The 16,257-nt window shown below is 51.2% G+C and overlaps 5 protein-coding genes across 5 annotated transcripts; 3 read left to right on the top strand and 2 right to left on the bottom strand.

Moving 5' to 3' along the window:
- Positions 1–232: 232 nt before the first annotated feature.
- KD926_010238 (BRCT domain protein) lies at positions 233–1,282 on the bottom strand (the record flags this gene model as incomplete). The annotated part of the gene is made up of 4 exons (XM_053102763.1): positions 233–466; positions 572–666; positions 839–1,039; positions 1,108–1,282. 4 exons carry the CDS (start codon positions 1,280–1,282, stop codon positions 233–235), a joined length of 705 nt encoding a protein of 234 aa, XP_052953763.1.
- A 397-nt stretch (positions 1,283–1,679) lies between these two features.
- On the bottom strand, positions 1,680–3,971 carry KD926_010237 (bifunctional anthranilate synthase/indole-3-glycerol-phosphate synthase; the record flags this gene model as incomplete). The annotated part of the gene is made up of 1 exon (XM_053102762.1): positions 1,680–3,971. The coding sequence occupies one exon, from the start codon at positions 3,969–3,971 to the stop codon at positions 1,680–1,682; it is 2,292 nt and encodes a 763-aa protein (XP_052953762.1).
- A 450-nt stretch (positions 3,972–4,421) lies between these two features.
- KD926_010236 (nucleoporin) lies at positions 4,422–10,072 on the top strand (the record flags this gene model as incomplete). Its single annotated transcript, XM_053102761.1, has 4 exons — positions 4,422–4,489; positions 4,560–5,499; positions 5,556–8,645; positions 8,705–10,072. The coding sequence occupies 4 exons, from the start codon at positions 4,422–4,424 to the stop codon at positions 10,070–10,072; spliced, it is 5,466 nt and encodes a 1,821-aa protein (XP_052953761.1).
- Positions 10,073–10,746: 674 nt separating this feature from the next.
- KD926_010235 (acyl--CoA ligase) lies at positions 10,747–12,677 on the top strand (the record flags this gene model as incomplete). Its single annotated transcript, XM_053102760.1, has 4 exons — positions 10,747–11,807; positions 11,878–12,166; positions 12,248–12,351; positions 12,443–12,677. The coding sequence occupies 4 exons, from the start codon at positions 10,747–10,749 to the stop codon at positions 12,675–12,677; spliced, it is 1,689 nt and encodes a 562-aa protein (XP_052953760.1).
- A 2,097-nt stretch (positions 12,678–14,774) lies between these two features.
- KD926_010234 (uncharacterized protein) lies at positions 14,775–15,332 on the top strand (the record flags this gene model as incomplete). The annotated part of the gene is made up of 1 exon (XM_053102759.1): positions 14,775–15,332. One exon carries the CDS (start codon positions 14,775–14,777, stop codon positions 15,330–15,332), a length of 558 nt encoding a protein of 185 aa, XP_052953759.1.
- Positions 15,333–16,257: the final 925 nt, after the last annotated feature.

The following is a 16,257-nucleotide window of genomic DNA, read 5'->3' as shown; positions in this document are numbered from 1 at the left end:
CGCAAATCCAATACGATCGTGTGAATAATTATTAGTATCAAGCATTATCATCGTGACTCTCGAGCAGTTGGTCTGATGCCAGGGTCTGCGATTCTGCCTGCGATTCTGTGTCTTCATCTCTGCCCGCTGCACCACTGCCTGTAGCGGATACGATCGGCTCCTCAACAGCCCGAGGCGGCTCTCGCAGGAAATTTGAGATGATGCTATGATTTTGCTCATAGTGGAACCAGCCCTAGGAGATTAGGAGGGTTTTGCCATCGTTGTCTTCTTTACGTTGGGGTGTCACTCCATCCAATCGGTCTTCCCATTTCTTGCCAGTTTGTTCCTCGAAAAAATGCTCGAACACCGACATGGCGGCTTGTAGGGTACTTCCAATAGGGGCTTTGAGCGCGATTGTTGATTTACTGGTGCGCGTGTATTTGACATAGGTAGCGTAAGTGATGGGGTTGCTGTTGAGTTCGAAGATCTACATATTATGAGCATCAGGGTATAGGAGAACATAGAGATATATTCAAGGATGTGGGACGGAGGCCACAACAAAGGAGAATGAAGCCAAGCAGATCTAAAGTACCTTGAGATGGTATTTCTCGCGGGTTGCTTGGATTGTCGGGCGAGTAAGCGTCGCGTTGTAAGTAACACCCTTGTCCGTGTAGAGGTGATAGTCAGCTGTAGTCCCTCATTAGCCTCACTCTCCCCAATCACTCTGTAGATCGAAGCATACTTGATGCAGCGCCTTTCTTAATGGTCCCAAATCCAGCCGCAAATAGGTGTCTTGATTTGACTTAGTGCAGTATCACCATTGGTTCTTCCTAGAAAAAAATGGATAGTGGTACCATACTAGTTCGTTTTGCCTTCACCTTTGCTGGTCGCTTTGAAGCCTTCTTAGCCTTTGCTTCAGCGTTGGCTTTCTTCTCATTTTTCAATATAGTTTCCAGAAGATATGGCCCTTCGCGCTTGGGAGCTCGGCTCTTGGATAACAATGAATCCTCGAGCCAATCGTAGGAAACGATCTTGACTTTGAAGCGCTTGGCCTTTCGCACTGCTCGCAAGAACTTCGATTAGTACAGTTTGTTTCGCTGAGTATTCGAGATAAAACTGCTTCCATACCAGCTTCGATATTTTTCTTAAATGCCTCTATTGTGGTGATAAGATGAGTGACACCCTGGCTGACGTTCTTTGAATATTCTCCTCCGTTGGCTTTTACCCACTGGGGGATTTTCTCGCCGTTGCCACCGAAGTGGCCAAAAGAGCACAGGTGGACTTTCTTGAACGGGTCTTTCATGGTGCTTGAGGGCAAATATGGCCGTCGATAGGATATGGTATGAATGAAGACGGTAAGGAGGTGGAAACTAAATGACCTGGTCGAAGGTGAGATGGTGAAAAAAGGAAGACGGCGACAGGTGAAGTAAAAGAAAGAGTATGCGGAGGCCTACACAGAGAGATGTATGAAAGGTAGTTAAGGTGAATGTGATTATCTTACTGTTATTTTTGTGAAGCCCGAAATATATGAGATAATAAGATCGGCTCAAGCCGTTGAATGCAACCCGAAAGTAGGTGATCTATCTAAAGATCGAAAACAAGTTTGCAGGAACAAGTATAAAGCCCATGAGATACCATCGTAGATGCGTAGCGATGCGTTTATTTCGGAATATGTGACATCCTATTCTGGAATGTCGCAGTTAGAGTTGAAAACTTTTCACTGCTTGCACGAAAGCATGGATTTTGCTGGGGTCCTGCGCGCCATCGGATTCGACGCCAGAACTGACATCCACTCCAACAACCTTGCGTCCAGATTCACCCAGTTTCTTGAGTGTGCTGGCCACATTGGTAGGATCCAAACCCCCGGCAAGGATAACACGCAGACCCTTATCGCCTTCTAGGGTTTGCTGAACGCGCGACTGGTCGAGCAATTCGCCGGACCCCCCTGCTCCAGAGTCCAGCAGAGGCAAGCTGTGGTAAGCTCTCCTAGCAATTCCAGGTTCATCAAGAGCAAATTTGCGAATCACGGGAACGGGTATTAACCTAGCCCACTCAAGCGGTTCGGAACCATGAAGTTGAACAACATCAAGGTCCAATTTTTGTTGTTGAGCTAGGACATATGACAGCGGCTGATCTTGGAATACACCCACGAGCAAGGCTCGATGAGGGTGACGTAGGGTTTTCGCAGAATAATCAAAGTAGTCAATGGATGTCGCACTTGATACTCCTTGGGAGGCGGTCGTCGGCTGAGTAGCAGGGCGCAGAGTCGACTTGACTACTCGTGAAATACCCAAGGCAACGTCATCCGGAACAAGCCGCTTTCGCCCTTGGACTTGGATGATTCCAATCAGATCTGCCCCAGCCTCGATTGCAGCTCGCGCACCCTCTTCGGTTCGCGTACCGCAGATTTTCACTAGCGGCGAGTTCTGTGTCGTAGAGGTTTCTTCCGTGCTTCCTCCCAGCAAGTTTGAAACAAAAGCAGAGGTATCTGGCGCCCGCATGAGAGCCTCACCAACAAGGATAGCCCTGACACCTTCCTTCTGGTACGCCTCTACATCCTTGGGCCCGGAGATGCCACTCAGAGCGCACACAATGGTGCTCTCAGGTACCTGATCCATCAGTCGGCTCGTGGTACCCAGGTCAACCTCGAAGCTAGTGAGATCTCGGTTGTTAACACCAATGACCTGAGAGCCAAGATCGACCGCAATCTTCATCTCTTCAGGGGTGTTAACTTCAACGAGAGGTTCCATGCCAAGGCTCTTGGAGTAATTATATAGTCTGGTGAGCAGCTCAACATCGAGCATTTTCACAATGAGCAGAACGGTGTCAGCACCAGCGAGGCGTGCTTCCAAGATCTGATATTCGTCGAAAACAAACTCTTTCCGCAGCACTGCTGGTCGGTTCGTGAGTCCTTCTAGACTCTGGCGGACAGCACGCAAATCATCAATGCTGCCTTTGAACCATTCCGGTTCTGTGAGGACGGAGATGACACTAGCCCCCGCCTTCGCATATTGCCGAGCCTGTGCAGGTGCACATGCAGTTTCGGCGATCATGCCCTTGGAAGGAGAAGCACGCTTGATTTCAGCCATGAGAGACAGCGGATAAGATGATTGCCTCAACCTAGCAGGAAACGGGACTTGCGGGGGCGCGATGTTGAGATCATAAGCAGCTTGCAGATCCGCCGGGCGTTGGGAAGGGATGTTCTTTTGGATGGCAACAGCAGCTTTCCGATGGTCATAAATCTTATCGAGAATAGACATCTTCTTTCCGGTCTTCGGGGTGCCGACTAGACCCGCGCCGTTGCCGCCGGAGGGCTTCCCGTTTCCATCCCAAGTGCCCGCCGTCAGAGAAAGAAAGTTTCTGAACATTGTCCGACCGTGTTCCGTAAGGATACTCTCCGGATGGAACTGAACGCCTTCTACAGCCAGCTGCTTGTGCCGAACTCCCATGATAACAGTTTTGCCACTGTTATCGCGCAGATCGGCCGAGGATGTCACTTCTAAGCAGTCCGGGATCGTCGCGTGCGTGCCAGCCAGCGAATGATATCTGGTGATATTCAGAGATTCGGGCAGTCCTTCGTAAACCCCCTTGCTGTCATGCTTCAACTCCGATGTCTTACCGTGCAGGATCTCGCCGGTCACATCAACCTTACCCCCAAAGGAGAAGATGATGCATTGCTGACCCATACACACGCCAAACACAGGAATCTTTCCGCTGAAATGTTGAATGGCAGCGTTGCTTATACCGGCATCGGACTCGGGATGACCCGGACCGGGACTGATGACCAAATGAGTCGGCTTTTTGGCAATCAATTCTTCCAGGGAGATTTCGTCATTGCGGATGACCTTTACCGTGGCACCCTCGAGGACCAGGTACTGGTAAACGTTCCAGGTGAAGGAGTCGTAGTTGTCAATGAGGATGACATTCGAGGCGCTGGCCCGCTGCGCAGCCCTAGTGGGATGGTGGGGGGAATGGTCGACAAGATCCGACATGGTTGGAGTCTAAGTCTGTGAACGGGACAAGGGTAAGATAGCGTTCGTTAGTCTTCAGGGTTGAGGGGTGAGCAATAGCCGAGGAGATAAATACCTGGTCCCGGGGAGGTTGGGCAGAGGAAGAGAGAGAAGGGGTAACACAATGCTGTGACTCAGGCTCGAAATGCGAGGGGGGAAGACCGCGCTGCCTTCCCAATCGGGGCGACCAGGCAAACACTGCAAAACCCACGCTCACCGCCCTGGACTAAACCCGGATAGGCAATTATTGTTGACCTCCGGGGGAAAAGCGCTCCTTGAATATTCTTGAGTTTCCGCCTGAGCCCTCCCAACGTGCTGTTCCGACCTTCTTAATCCTCCGCAATTCATTGCGACTTCTCCCATCTTCGGTCCTCGCTAGGTCCTCTCCGCCCGATTCTTTTGAGGGTCTAGAATGATATAGCTGGTCCGCCAATGGCTCCCTCCCCGGACGCCTATTTTCCGTCCCTGGACAAGTGCTTCTCCGGGGACGCTCAGCTTTTGTACGCGCACCTGCTTCTCTGACTGTCTTCGTGGCTAACTTGCATCTGCTTCTTTTCTCTGCCTACCTAGATCTTGGAAGGGAGCTTTTCTCTACTCCACTCGCCCCGAAGATGTCGTCGATGACACGGGTAAGCTCCACGCATTTCTATCGCGCCCAGAAAGCATCCAGCTTCTTTCGAATTGTTTGAACCTATTCCCCTCTCCGTCTGCCACATCCAAGACGGATTTCGAATCGAAAACGGCCGCGATACACGCCGAAACGTCTGCGCAAGCATCGTACAACTTAAAGGAAATTAAAGAGGACGCTCTATGGCTCAGTCAGAAAGCTGGCATCGATGAGACCAGTGCGCTTCGAATCGCAGTTCTGGAATGGCAAAACCGCCCTGCCACGCGACTACTTTCGGGGTTTGCGGAGGAAGAAACCTCAAGCTTGCAAGGTGCGACGGGCGCCGAAAACTTTCGAGTGTCTCTGGCGGGGCCTAGTTTCGCTGAGATTCTGAACCCAAATGCGGGTCCTAAGAACGACGCCTCCCTTTTCGAGTCAACCGAGAACCGGCGCTTACGACTGAGCAATGTTTATCTGCTGGAAAGGGGCCATGTCGTCAAAACCGCCAGAAAACTTCTCGCCCTTCTGCTAAACAGTAAAACCAACGGCAAGATTCCAGAGCAAGGCCAGGACGAGCGGAGTGCTCAGTTATGTCGACTGGCAGAGACCATCTTCAAAGACAAACTATCCGGAGAAGGGCGGCGTACTTTTGTTCAGGCATGCATCAAGGCTATCCGAGATCGACTCACTGCTTTGGAGGGTGATGGCGGTTGGTTGGGCCTTGCTGAGAGCAACGAAGCCACAGAAGACATGTGGAGAACAACCCTTGTCGAAGAAACGCTGCATATCCTGCAGATCCTGTTTCTACTGCTGCAGTCGTCCACTGAAATCCCTGCGGGAGAACTTCAGGTGTCTTGGCTTCAGCTAATGAGGGATTATAGCTTTTTGGAGCCCCTCCAAGTCGTAAGTTCTACTCCCTAAGTTTTCTCTTTATCTTGCCACGGGCTGACCTGGAAAAGCCATGCAAAAATCCAATAGAGGTCCTGCTACCGCTCCAGGGCTTTGTATGTCTGACAACGCTCGCTTTTCTGAAATTGCCTCTCACTGTGCAATCCATCATTGGCAAAACCCCGGCCAATGACCCCAAACAGCCTCCTTACTTCCTCTCTAAAGAAGAGATCGGTAACATTAATGCAATTTTCGTTAACGAGGGTTTGGTTTCTCAAATTGCCAACCCTGCGGCCTTCTCGTGGGGTTTAGTTTTACATACTATGAGGGAACTTGCTCTTACTGATAAAGAAACCCGAGAGCTGGAGCAGTTCCACAGTGCAATCGACTCTTTCCAGTCGAATACACCCAATGCCGGTGAAGGAGCTTCCGACACATCTTTGTACGAGGAATTACTCGACTGTGTGCGGACACCCAAATTTACGGCGGATGAATCAATCGATATACTCACATCCGATACTGTGAAAAACTCGGCGGTCGATGCTATTATCTCTTTGGCAACAAGCCTTGGATCTATCTCAGCAGTTGATGATGCATTGACGAATCAGTGGACTCGAGCGGCGCTGTTAGACCTCGTTCGGACTGTCATGATCTATATGGATTATTCCCCCGAGGTTGTGGAATCGGTGTTAGCAATACTCTCCGGGCCATCCGCAGAATCTTCTTGGCTCCCGAATACCCTCCCAACTCAGCCCAGTGATCCACGATCCATATTCAGAAAGGATGACGTTCTGATGAACAACATCTTTCGAGTAGCACGTTCACGATTTCCGTACGAGATGGTGCCATTTCTGCGACTGTGCAGAGCCCTCATCAGCAAAGACATTGTTAACGAAGAGGGTCTTCCCGACCTGATCAATGACTTGGAGAGCATGGAAACATTCACGCAAATGGTCCCTCCCACCTTCCAAGGCTATGAAACGATTCGCGAAGACGAGAATGCAAACCTCGTCAGACTTGCTCAGTCGCTCCCAATGATAGACTCAGCTGCTCAAAATCAAATCCCAGACTACCCGCCTAGCAATGCGCTGGTTGTTACCGGCGCGTCTCAAGTCCCTGCCGCGACAATCGGCCAGGTGGTGTCTGAATCTAAACCTGCGGTTGTTATGTGGCAGCACCAGTACTCTTGCCTAAGCTATCTCGGAAGTTGGCTTGAGCAATGGAATGAAAGCGGGGGATCTTTGACCGAAGGGGGCGAAGATGCTAGCGCAGAGGCCATAGGGTTGCTAGTAGATCTTCTCGTCGCTACCAGGGAAACACAAAGGGATAATGATTCTGGCGCCAAGAGAATCCTGGAGCTTGCAAGTGATGGACTAGCTCGTCAAAGCGATATCATTTCCGTGATCTTTGAGATCTTCGAGCGCAACCTTTCCAGCATGAGCACTAAGACTGGATCGGACAGCGTTCTGGAATCCACTATAGCTTGTTTGCGTTTCATTTGCGCGCTAATTACGGTTCTACCCGGCAGGGTCTGGCCTTTACTTTGTCGAAGTGACTTGCTCGGTTCCGATGGGAAGGGGGGCATCATGACCGTTATCGTTTCTGGATTAGAGGTAACGTCGGGTGATTACCCTTTCCTTCTTGCCTGCATCCGTCTATTTGAGGCTGTTGTGGACGATGCTGCCTCTCGTGCCATACTGAGGAAGAGCCCTAATACCATGGGTGGCAAGATAATGGCTATTTCTGACTGGACTTCTGGTGTCCCGTCTCATATGATGAGAGGCGCTTTGCTCAACTTTGTCCGCCCAATGGTCGAAGTCTACAACAGCAGCATCAATTGGCGATTCAATAAGCCGGAGCAGAGGTTTGACCTCAATGCCACCCTAGCCAAGGCGTTCGAACGAATTCTTTACTTCGTCTACGGGGCCAATGATACGTCTAAGCTTGAAACAAAAGCAACCGGCATATTCTCCTCCTCGGCGACTTATCTACTAGACGTTCTTCGTCCTCGTTCCGCAGCCGACCTTCCATTCAACCCAATCCTTAGGCTTATTGTTGATGGTCTCCAAACACCTCCCACGCTATACCTTCGATATCTGACACTGGTTGAAAGACAAGTTGTATCAACTTTGGAGCTCTCAACCAGACTTTTGCAGGCAGCCCAGCTGGCCGAGAGTCCGCCATCATTGCTAGAAGAACAGCTGTTCAAGGCGACCCCGATTCTTGTCAAGCTATATGCGCTTCATGATGCCTACCGATTCCCGGTTATCTCCCTACTGGTTACCTTGGTATCGGGGGCTGCTCTGGATCCGGCGAACGAACCACCGTCTTTGGTTGGCCATCTAGGAGCCGAATCCTGTTGCCTCTTCTTAGACGTCTTATCCCAGTTCGACAAGCCTATGAGTGATCGAGGTTTGCAGTTGGCAGTGTGGCACATGCTGTCAACTTTGGTCAGCAAGCGCCAACAATGGCTTGCTGTCTACATTCTCACCGGCTCTTCTCCTCGACAGACGTTGAAGAAGACGATTGCTAGCCAGAAGGCCCCAGCAATGAGAGGGGCGCCATTCTTGAAGATGGCTCTCGACATGCTTTCCAACATCGAACAACTAGAACCCCAAATTTCACTCGCATTGCTGGAGTTTGTCTCTCAGGCGCAAGAAAATTGGCCCTGGGCAACCTTCGAACTTCAGAAGCATTCGCAGTTCTTCAACAGCATCGTGCATTATGTCTCTAAGCTAAACATTTCTTCCTTGCCTGTGGAAGAGCAAATCTTTGCCACGCAGATTGCAGCCGTTGTTGCCGATCTTTTTGCAGTCTATCTCCACTCTGCCAAGGAGATGCCGGATCGAACTTTACACAAGATGCTAATTCCGTTGGTTTCCTGGTATACTAAGGGTGCTGTCGAGGTTTCAAGATACAATGCATCTCTACACGCAAATTTGAGGAGGAATTTCGAGATGCGATACCCTGGATGCAAACTGACCGACTTCAAACGAACGCAATTGCAGCCCCGCTCGCTAGGCAAAGAATACTGCTACGACATCCACTTGGGCGAGAAGCTTCTTTCGTATGATTTTGCCTGGGCAGGAACACGAAACCAGGGGTTTGCTCAGGAATTTGAGCGGGCCAACCTCAATCTGTCTCTAGTCGAGGCTCAAGTGGTACGTATCTACTCACTGTCTCTTTTGAATGGTATCTGACTAATGATTCTCTGCTGCAGCGTCTGCTTCATAGCTGGAAGTTCTTTGCCACGGAGCACTGTGTTGATTTCATGGTCGACCGTGAAATCAAGAGATCGATGGCCCTAGTTGCTCAGAGTTGCCTAGAAGCCAACACCGCCGTCACCCCCCAGGAAACAATTTTCGAAAAGGTTCAGCAGACCCGGGTGGATTTCGCCCAGGTACTGGTTCAGCGACTCGTTGAGACTGGAGCACACGGCGCCGAGGTCTTCGGCTTACTCGCGGTCGTCTGGGAAGCACTACGCAGTCGCCGCGCAACGTATGAGGAGGCACTCATTCATGACGACACTGACTATTACCGATCGTTGCTCAACGTCCTATTCCTCGCGCTTCAGTTCCATCATGACCTGCCTACTCGACCAGTCCCTGAAACCCTCAGCAAGAAGGCCGAAATCTCGTCTGACCTAGGACTGGTCGTTGAAGTCGTGAAAACGGTGGTTGCTCAAGGGTTCAAATCTTTGACGACGTATTTGCACGAGCAGCCTGACAAATGCACGCCCAAGGACTTTGCCATTCTCACGGCCATTTTACAAAGCTGCCTGCAAGTGAAGAACGTCGACCGCTTGTTTGAGCACATTGTCTACCACATCGCCGACAACGACATAGCCCGCCATGCGACCGCCTTGTTCTCGTGGGCCGATCAGCTGGCGGTCGCCAGCGACCCCGTCTACGGCGATCTCAGTATCTCTTTCCTCGTCAAACTCTCCACCATACCTATGCTGGCTGAACACCTCGCCGTCGAGGCGATCCTGGCCAGACTTTCCACATGTCGGTTGACGAACCTCCTCCGACAACCCCAAGGTTTCGGACCGTTGGACCCCGTCCCCCGGATCTATTCGATCTGGACCAACGGTTTCCTTCCGCTGTGCCTGAATCTCCTCTTCCACGTCATTCGCACGGCGCCTGAGGTTGCCGCATTCCTCAACCAATTCGAGGGCCAGCTCACGCGAGCCTCCGCGTCGTTTTCCGCCGGGCGCAAAGCCATCTCGACGTCCACCACGACGCGCCACAAGATCACCTCAAGCATGGCGTCGGAGGCCTACTCGCTGGCCTTGATCTCTTTCATTCTCGGTCGATTCCGCGAAGCCGGACCCAGTGCGGGCGTGGACGCCGACGCGATCCAGGATCTCCGGTGGGACAAAGCCCAGGTCAAGGAGGACATCGAGGAGCTACTGGAGCGCCGATCGAGTCTCCGGGGCCGAATCGTCGCCACCAGCGACAAAGAGGTGGAATTGCTACGACAGAAGCCGGCGGATACTGCCTCGGGCGCGGAGAACCGGCTGGAGGAGAAGATCGTGAACGAATTGAAGGCGGCCCTGGTGTGCCTTGGGGGAGAGGAGGCGTCATAATGATTGATCATGTTCAAGCCATATTTGTCTTTTCTTTTCCTGTATGTTTTCCCTTGGCCGAGGGATTGCTCTCTATAAAAAATAGCATCGTTTGCGATCGGGATTGGGGGGTGTAGAATTCACTTATTCTTTTTTCCTGTTAACCAGTTACAGATGAAATTCCTCTACATAGGTAGACCGAGAACTAAGAAATAAAGAACTGGCAGATCGGAAGGAATCCGCAACTTTTCTCAGACAGGAAATCGCTAGAAAACCCTCCGAACCGAAATCTCTCCAAGGATCATCCCAGTTCGAGCAGAGAACCATCACGAAGAGGGCAGTAACCCAGGTCCGAGGTCATCGTGTGTTTGCTCCTCGGGATCTGGCATGGTTGCATCATGATTGGTACCCGCCGGAAGGGCGTAACCGACAGGAATGCGGGGAGAAGCTTTGGTCTCCACGGCGGACTTTCCTGTCTTTGGTTCGTGCTTTCCTGGGTTCTATTGGTGTCGGTTTGCGGTTCTGATTGCTGGTGCCGTATAAGACCTTGTTCATTTCATTCTTGGTTTCACCTTACTTTTGGATCATCATCACCACCTCTTGACTTGTCGGATCTTTAGAATCGAAAAGACATATACTCTCTTCTTCTATCATCCTACATTCTACCCTTCAGCACACTGAGATTCAAGGACACAATGCCGTTCAAATCGCGTTGGCATCTCGATATTCCAGATACCCATCTGGCCTCGCTCCTGTTCACCTCCCCTTCTCATCCTCTCTCGAAGACGCATCGATGTTTCTCAGAAGCAGCCCGCTCGGAGACGCACTACTTCACGACGCACGACTACCGGCTCTGGAGCCAACGGTTTGCTGCTGGGTTACGCAAATCGGGCCTTCAGACCGGAGACCGGGTCGTCCTATTCTCCGGCAATGATCTGTTCTTCCCCGTCGTCTTCATGGGCATCATCATGGCCGGGGGAATCTTCTCCGGGGCCAATCCCACGTACGTGGCGAGAGAACTGGCCTACCAGCTGCAGGATAGCGGTGCGACTTACCTGATTTGTGCCGAGGGGAGTCTCGACACGGGGATAGAAGCGGCCCGACTGGCAGGCATGTCTCGAGACCGGGTCTTTGTGTTCGACAATGCGGTGTTTGACGGCCAGGGCAAAGGTCAGCAGGGCTGTCGGTATTGGGGGGAATTGATAGCGTCGGTCGACGAGGGAAGCAAATTTGCCTGGGACGATCTATCGACCCCCGAAGCGGCCGGCCGCACGTTGGCGCTGAATTATTCGAGTGGAACCACGGGGAGGCCCAAAGGTGTAGAAATCACCCACAGAAACTATGTTGCCAACATGCTGCAGTACAATTATTTGTTCTACCTGGATCCGGAGTGGAGGATCAAACAAGAGCGGGCACGGTGGCTCTGTTTCCTACCGATGTATCATGCAATGGCGCAGAATATCTTCATCGCGGCGGCACTGAGCCGTGGGGTACCGGTTTATATTATGCCCCGGTTTGATTTCGTCAAGATGCTCGAGTACACGGAGAAATTCCGGATCTCGGATCTCATCTTGGTGCCACCGGTGGTAGTCGCTATTGCCAAACACCCCTTAGTGAAGAGTGGCAAATATGATCTCAGCAGCGTCGAAAAGGTCTCGAGTGGCGCAGCCCCCCTAGGCAGGGAAGTTTGCGAAGAGGTCGAAGCCCTCTGGGAACCCGGACGCATCAATATCAAACAGGGATGGGGGATGACAGAGTAGGTTTTTGCCTTTTCGATCCTTCGAGACTCCCTCGGTGGCAACGCTGTAGGCTAACATGATTCGCAGAACGACCTGCTCGCTGCTCGGCTGGCACCCGATGGAGCAGAGCCATACGGCTTCAGTTGGTGAGCTGAACGCCAATTGTGAGGCAAAGATCATGGCCGACGACGGAGTCACCGAACTAGGACGAAACCAACGTGGGGAGCTTTGGGTCCGAGGGCAAAATGTCATGAAAGGTTACTGGCGCAACCCAGAGGCAACCCGGGAGACGAAAACGCCGGACGGTTGGCTGAAAACAGGGGATATCGCCTTCGTGAATGACGAAGGCAAATTCCACGTCGTTGACCGCAAGAAGGTAGGTGTCTTAGCCGCGAAATTGCCATCGGTTCTTCTGGTCCAATCAGAAGCTCCAAATGTGATGCTAACAGCGTATTAGGAGTTGATTAAAGTGAAAGGCAATCAAGTTGCGCCGGCCGAGCTCGAGGCTCTCTTGTTGGAACATCCTGCAGTTGCCGACGCTGCAGTCATTGGCGTGCCAGTGTAAGTCACCAACCAAATCATGTTTCTTCAAAGGAGGCGCTTGTGTGTGGCCAACCTAAAATTCGCTAACGCGTCAATCGTCGGCGAATAGAAATGGCGATGAGCGTCCTCGGGCGTATATAGCATTGAAGCCAGAACAAAGCGCCACCGAAGCCGATATCGTGGAGTTTATGAGCGGGAAGGTGTCTGTGATCAAGCGAATTACCGGCGGAGTGGTCTTTGTGGACGCCATTCCCAAGAATCCATCCGGCAAGATCCTACGAAAACAGCTTCGAGAGCGAGCGAAGGAGGAGATGGAGAAGAACAGGATTACCGCTAGGCTATAAGTCACATTCTGTTTTATTTTTATTTCCCCTCTCATGCGTATGCTTATGGTCTGGACAACGAGCATTACCTTTTTTTTTTTTTTTTTTGTCTGTTTTTGCATAAGTGGCTTGTCAAAAAAGAGCGAGACCCGCATACGGTGTGCACACTTCTAAGCCGCGCGAAGTTCCATTGGTGGGGCATTATTGTATTTGGAATGGACATAGAGTTTAGATAGATCGACGACATGCGTTGAAGATGACCCGGTTGTTGGGTTGAGAGGGGGCGAAGCATTTCCAACGATAGCCTTATGGTCAGATTGTCAGAGACAGAAGAAGAAGAGTGTGTGCGGTGTGTGCCTGAGTGTCTGTGTGGATCTCAGTAGAGAAGAACAGTAGGCTAATGAATGAGCATCGAAGAACGAGTCCCAGCGGATGACGCCACGGACGATCGCCGTCAACACTCCAGTGCTGAAAACACCGGACCTCGTCAGACTGATCTGACGAGTGGAGAGCAGAGCGGATGCAGTTATATTAAGTGTCACAACGGCTTGCTGGGGCCTAATTGATTAATCCATGCAATGGCGGGCTGATGCTCCACCGGCACAACACCGTCGTGTCAATGCGAACGGTGGAGGACAGGACCGATCTGCAATTGACGCAGACGTAAAAAAGGCGATCGAGGGGTCGAGGCTGAGCTGAACAGAGACAGATGGGGTTAGTATATTGGTGTTTTTGTTGGAATGACTGAATCATGCTTTCTTCTTTTTCCTTCGATGGACAAGACAATAAATCTTGATGAGTAGATAAAAAAAGAAAAGAAAGCGTTGAAAAATAGAGTACAGGAGTAGGAAGAGAAGAAGAAGAAAGGAAGGCGCAGAGGAAAGATGAGAAGGTCCAGTGACCAGACTGTCACGAGTATTTTGGTCGACTTCATTTTCTTCCTCCCATCTTGTCTTAACACCGCCTCTGCATCGCCGACCTACGAGTTGGTCAGTTGTACGGAGTGTCTGCTTCCTCCACTTCCCTGATTCAGATGCCTTCTCCTCGATCGATTTTCCCACGGATCGAGCCTCAAGAGTCAAGGCTCAAGCCTAGCCTTACTGCGGTGCCTGCTCCCAACTAGTTCGTCTCGCTAAGCTGGCTAACTCGCCCCTAACGAACTAGCTCTTTAGCCCGATAATCTACGGCGCAGGTGGCGCACCCGCAGTAGAGCTGAACTCGCCTGGTCTGGAGACGTTCTTCCCGAATTCTTCGACCTCCTTGGTCCTATGATCGGGGTGCATTTGCGGTTGGAATCTGCTCTCGTGGATTCCGCCCACTGCATAAGTTCTCGTGGCTGATCATGACACAGCTGGACTGGGGACCCCCTCGCCCTCGCCTTTCCCTCTACGGCGTAGCCCTCCCAAGCAGGGATGGCGGGTTGTGCTACAAAAATGACTCCAATCCACCGGGTTTGTGTAGGCGTCCCTGCATGGTGGAGTTCTAGAGGTGCCCATTGGAATGTTATTAGAGAATGGTCCTCCTCTGCCCGCGTTACTTCTGAGACGAGGGGGTGGCCTTTATTTGCTTTTATTTGCTTTTATTTCAGGACCTTGGCCAGGTCAGAGCGCTTGGTTATAAAGATCCCCCAGATACCTTTGCATAGTTCCTCTCCACCACCAGCCATATCTTATGTGAATTACCAACCTCTTGGTTCTCTCTTCATTTATTTATCCATATCTACATCTCTCTACAATTATCCATTTCTATTCTCCTTGGATCTCTATCTTCTAGAGTGCTTTTGGGGAGTTCTTATCTTCTCCGCCACTCAAGAAGTCGGCATAACAACAACGTTACACAGGTTCATTCCAGTCAACTTGACATTCGGCCGTGTTGATAAATCAGTTCAGCTGATTCATTCTTGACTGGGGCCCTTAGACAGCCTGCAAGGCCCGCCAACCAAAACGACGATAGTCCCAGGCGATGGGGCATGAGAATGAAGATTTGGCCATCCCCCGAGATCCTCAAGCCTTTCTGTTCGGAATCACCTTTCCCGCAGCTTGCATTGTTTGCATTCTAGTACTCGTTCAGCGGCTCAGGCGTCGACGGCCGGGCAGATACATTCTACCCGAGAAGCAAATGGATCCGCAGCCTCCGTTGCCCGACAGATCTGGTGGCAAGGCCCCAGTGGGCCAAGGGGTGTCCTCTCCCAAAGACTCATCCCACGATGTCACCAGGCTGCCTTCGGCCTGTGATATCCTGCAGCCTTTGTCTCAGCTGGCACCTTTGCCCTCGAGTGGCTATCTCGCCGCCATGCTAGGCCGAGAGCGGGGGCCCAAGGACCAGCAATCATATCCGCAAGACCAGAGTTTTCCGTCTTCAGCTGCTTATATGGCCTCGCCCAGCGCTAGCTCCGGTGATAGTCGTCCGACTACGTCGCATACGAGTGACAGCTATCGCTCTGGTTCGCTCTCCGAGGGATCTGATGCGTCGCGCCGGGGATCCGAAGATCCGCAGCACATTACACTCTCACCGACAGGGTGGCGTACAGAAGGCAATCCCGAGGATTTTGACGGCCTGACAGATCTAGACAGATCTCACTCAGTCCAAAAGCGGAGCCAGGTCGTTCAGCAGCTCTATGATGTGGACGAGGAAGGCGTCCGGACTTGGAGACGGCTCATGGTCGAATATCGCTAGAAGCGGGTTTCTCCTTCCCTTCCCTTCCCTTTCCACTTTTCTAGTTCTTTTTTGCGTTTATCTGTTGATCTTTATTTTCTTTTACTTTTTTGATGACCTATTTCTTTTTTGCTATATATAGTGTGTGCCTGAAGTTACTGCTGTTATTCCATCTATACTGAACATACTTTCGGGCTTCTGGAAGGCGCAGACTTCCTATGAGTGATGATGCCTAAAATTGGGTGGCGGAGTGTTTATGCGTTTCCTTTTTTCTTTTTTCTTTCCCCCGAGACCAGTCACGCATGCTCTCATCTTCTGACATGGCTTGATGATTCACGATACTGGTCGCTAATGAAATCACGATGCAACTAGCGAATAAGGGTTTTCCGGTGGCGAGATCTGTACTAAGACTTGGCGAGTAGATCGATACAGGACAAGCATAAGCCTCATCCTTCGCCCGGCGAAGGCTGACTCCACTGTTGGGCGAGGTGGGAAGAGTCGATACATACGATTAGAAATCTGGATTATCTGAATACTATTTGAGACTGTTTATTTATAGTGGCAAATAATCGACTATCTTTAGTCGGAGGATCATGCCAGGGCGATCTACAGGGCAACTGATATAGAACGGGTAAACACGATCTCCCAGTCACTTATATAATAGTCACTCTACCTTCCCTTCCTCGACCCCTGCAACAGAAGCACCAGCCCGGTCTAGTAAGTTATTATAAACGCTAGAACTATGGCTCGGGAATGCCGGCTCGATCCTCTAGGATCTCGGGTTGGATTGGATAGTCAACTCTCCTCCATGCCCCATCTGTACCAGCAAACTTCATATTGAGATCACGACTGGGCTGGCATTCTAGGATATCTGATCGGCCTGCCTATACGAACAGTAGAGCAGCGAGTAAATAGATAGAGAAATGCAAGTACTCTGGAGCGACGA

Source organism: Aspergillus affinis (genome assembly GCF_023601865.1).
Source record: "Aspergillus affinis strain CMG 70 chromosome Unknown NODE_79_length_175085_cov_86_119069, whole genome shotgun sequence".
In the NCBI taxonomy this organism is placed as follows: Eukaryota; Fungi; Ascomycota; class Eurotiomycetes; order Eurotiales; family Aspergillaceae; genus Aspergillus; species Aspergillus affinis.
This window is presented reverse-complemented; position numbering and strand designations above follow the sequence as displayed.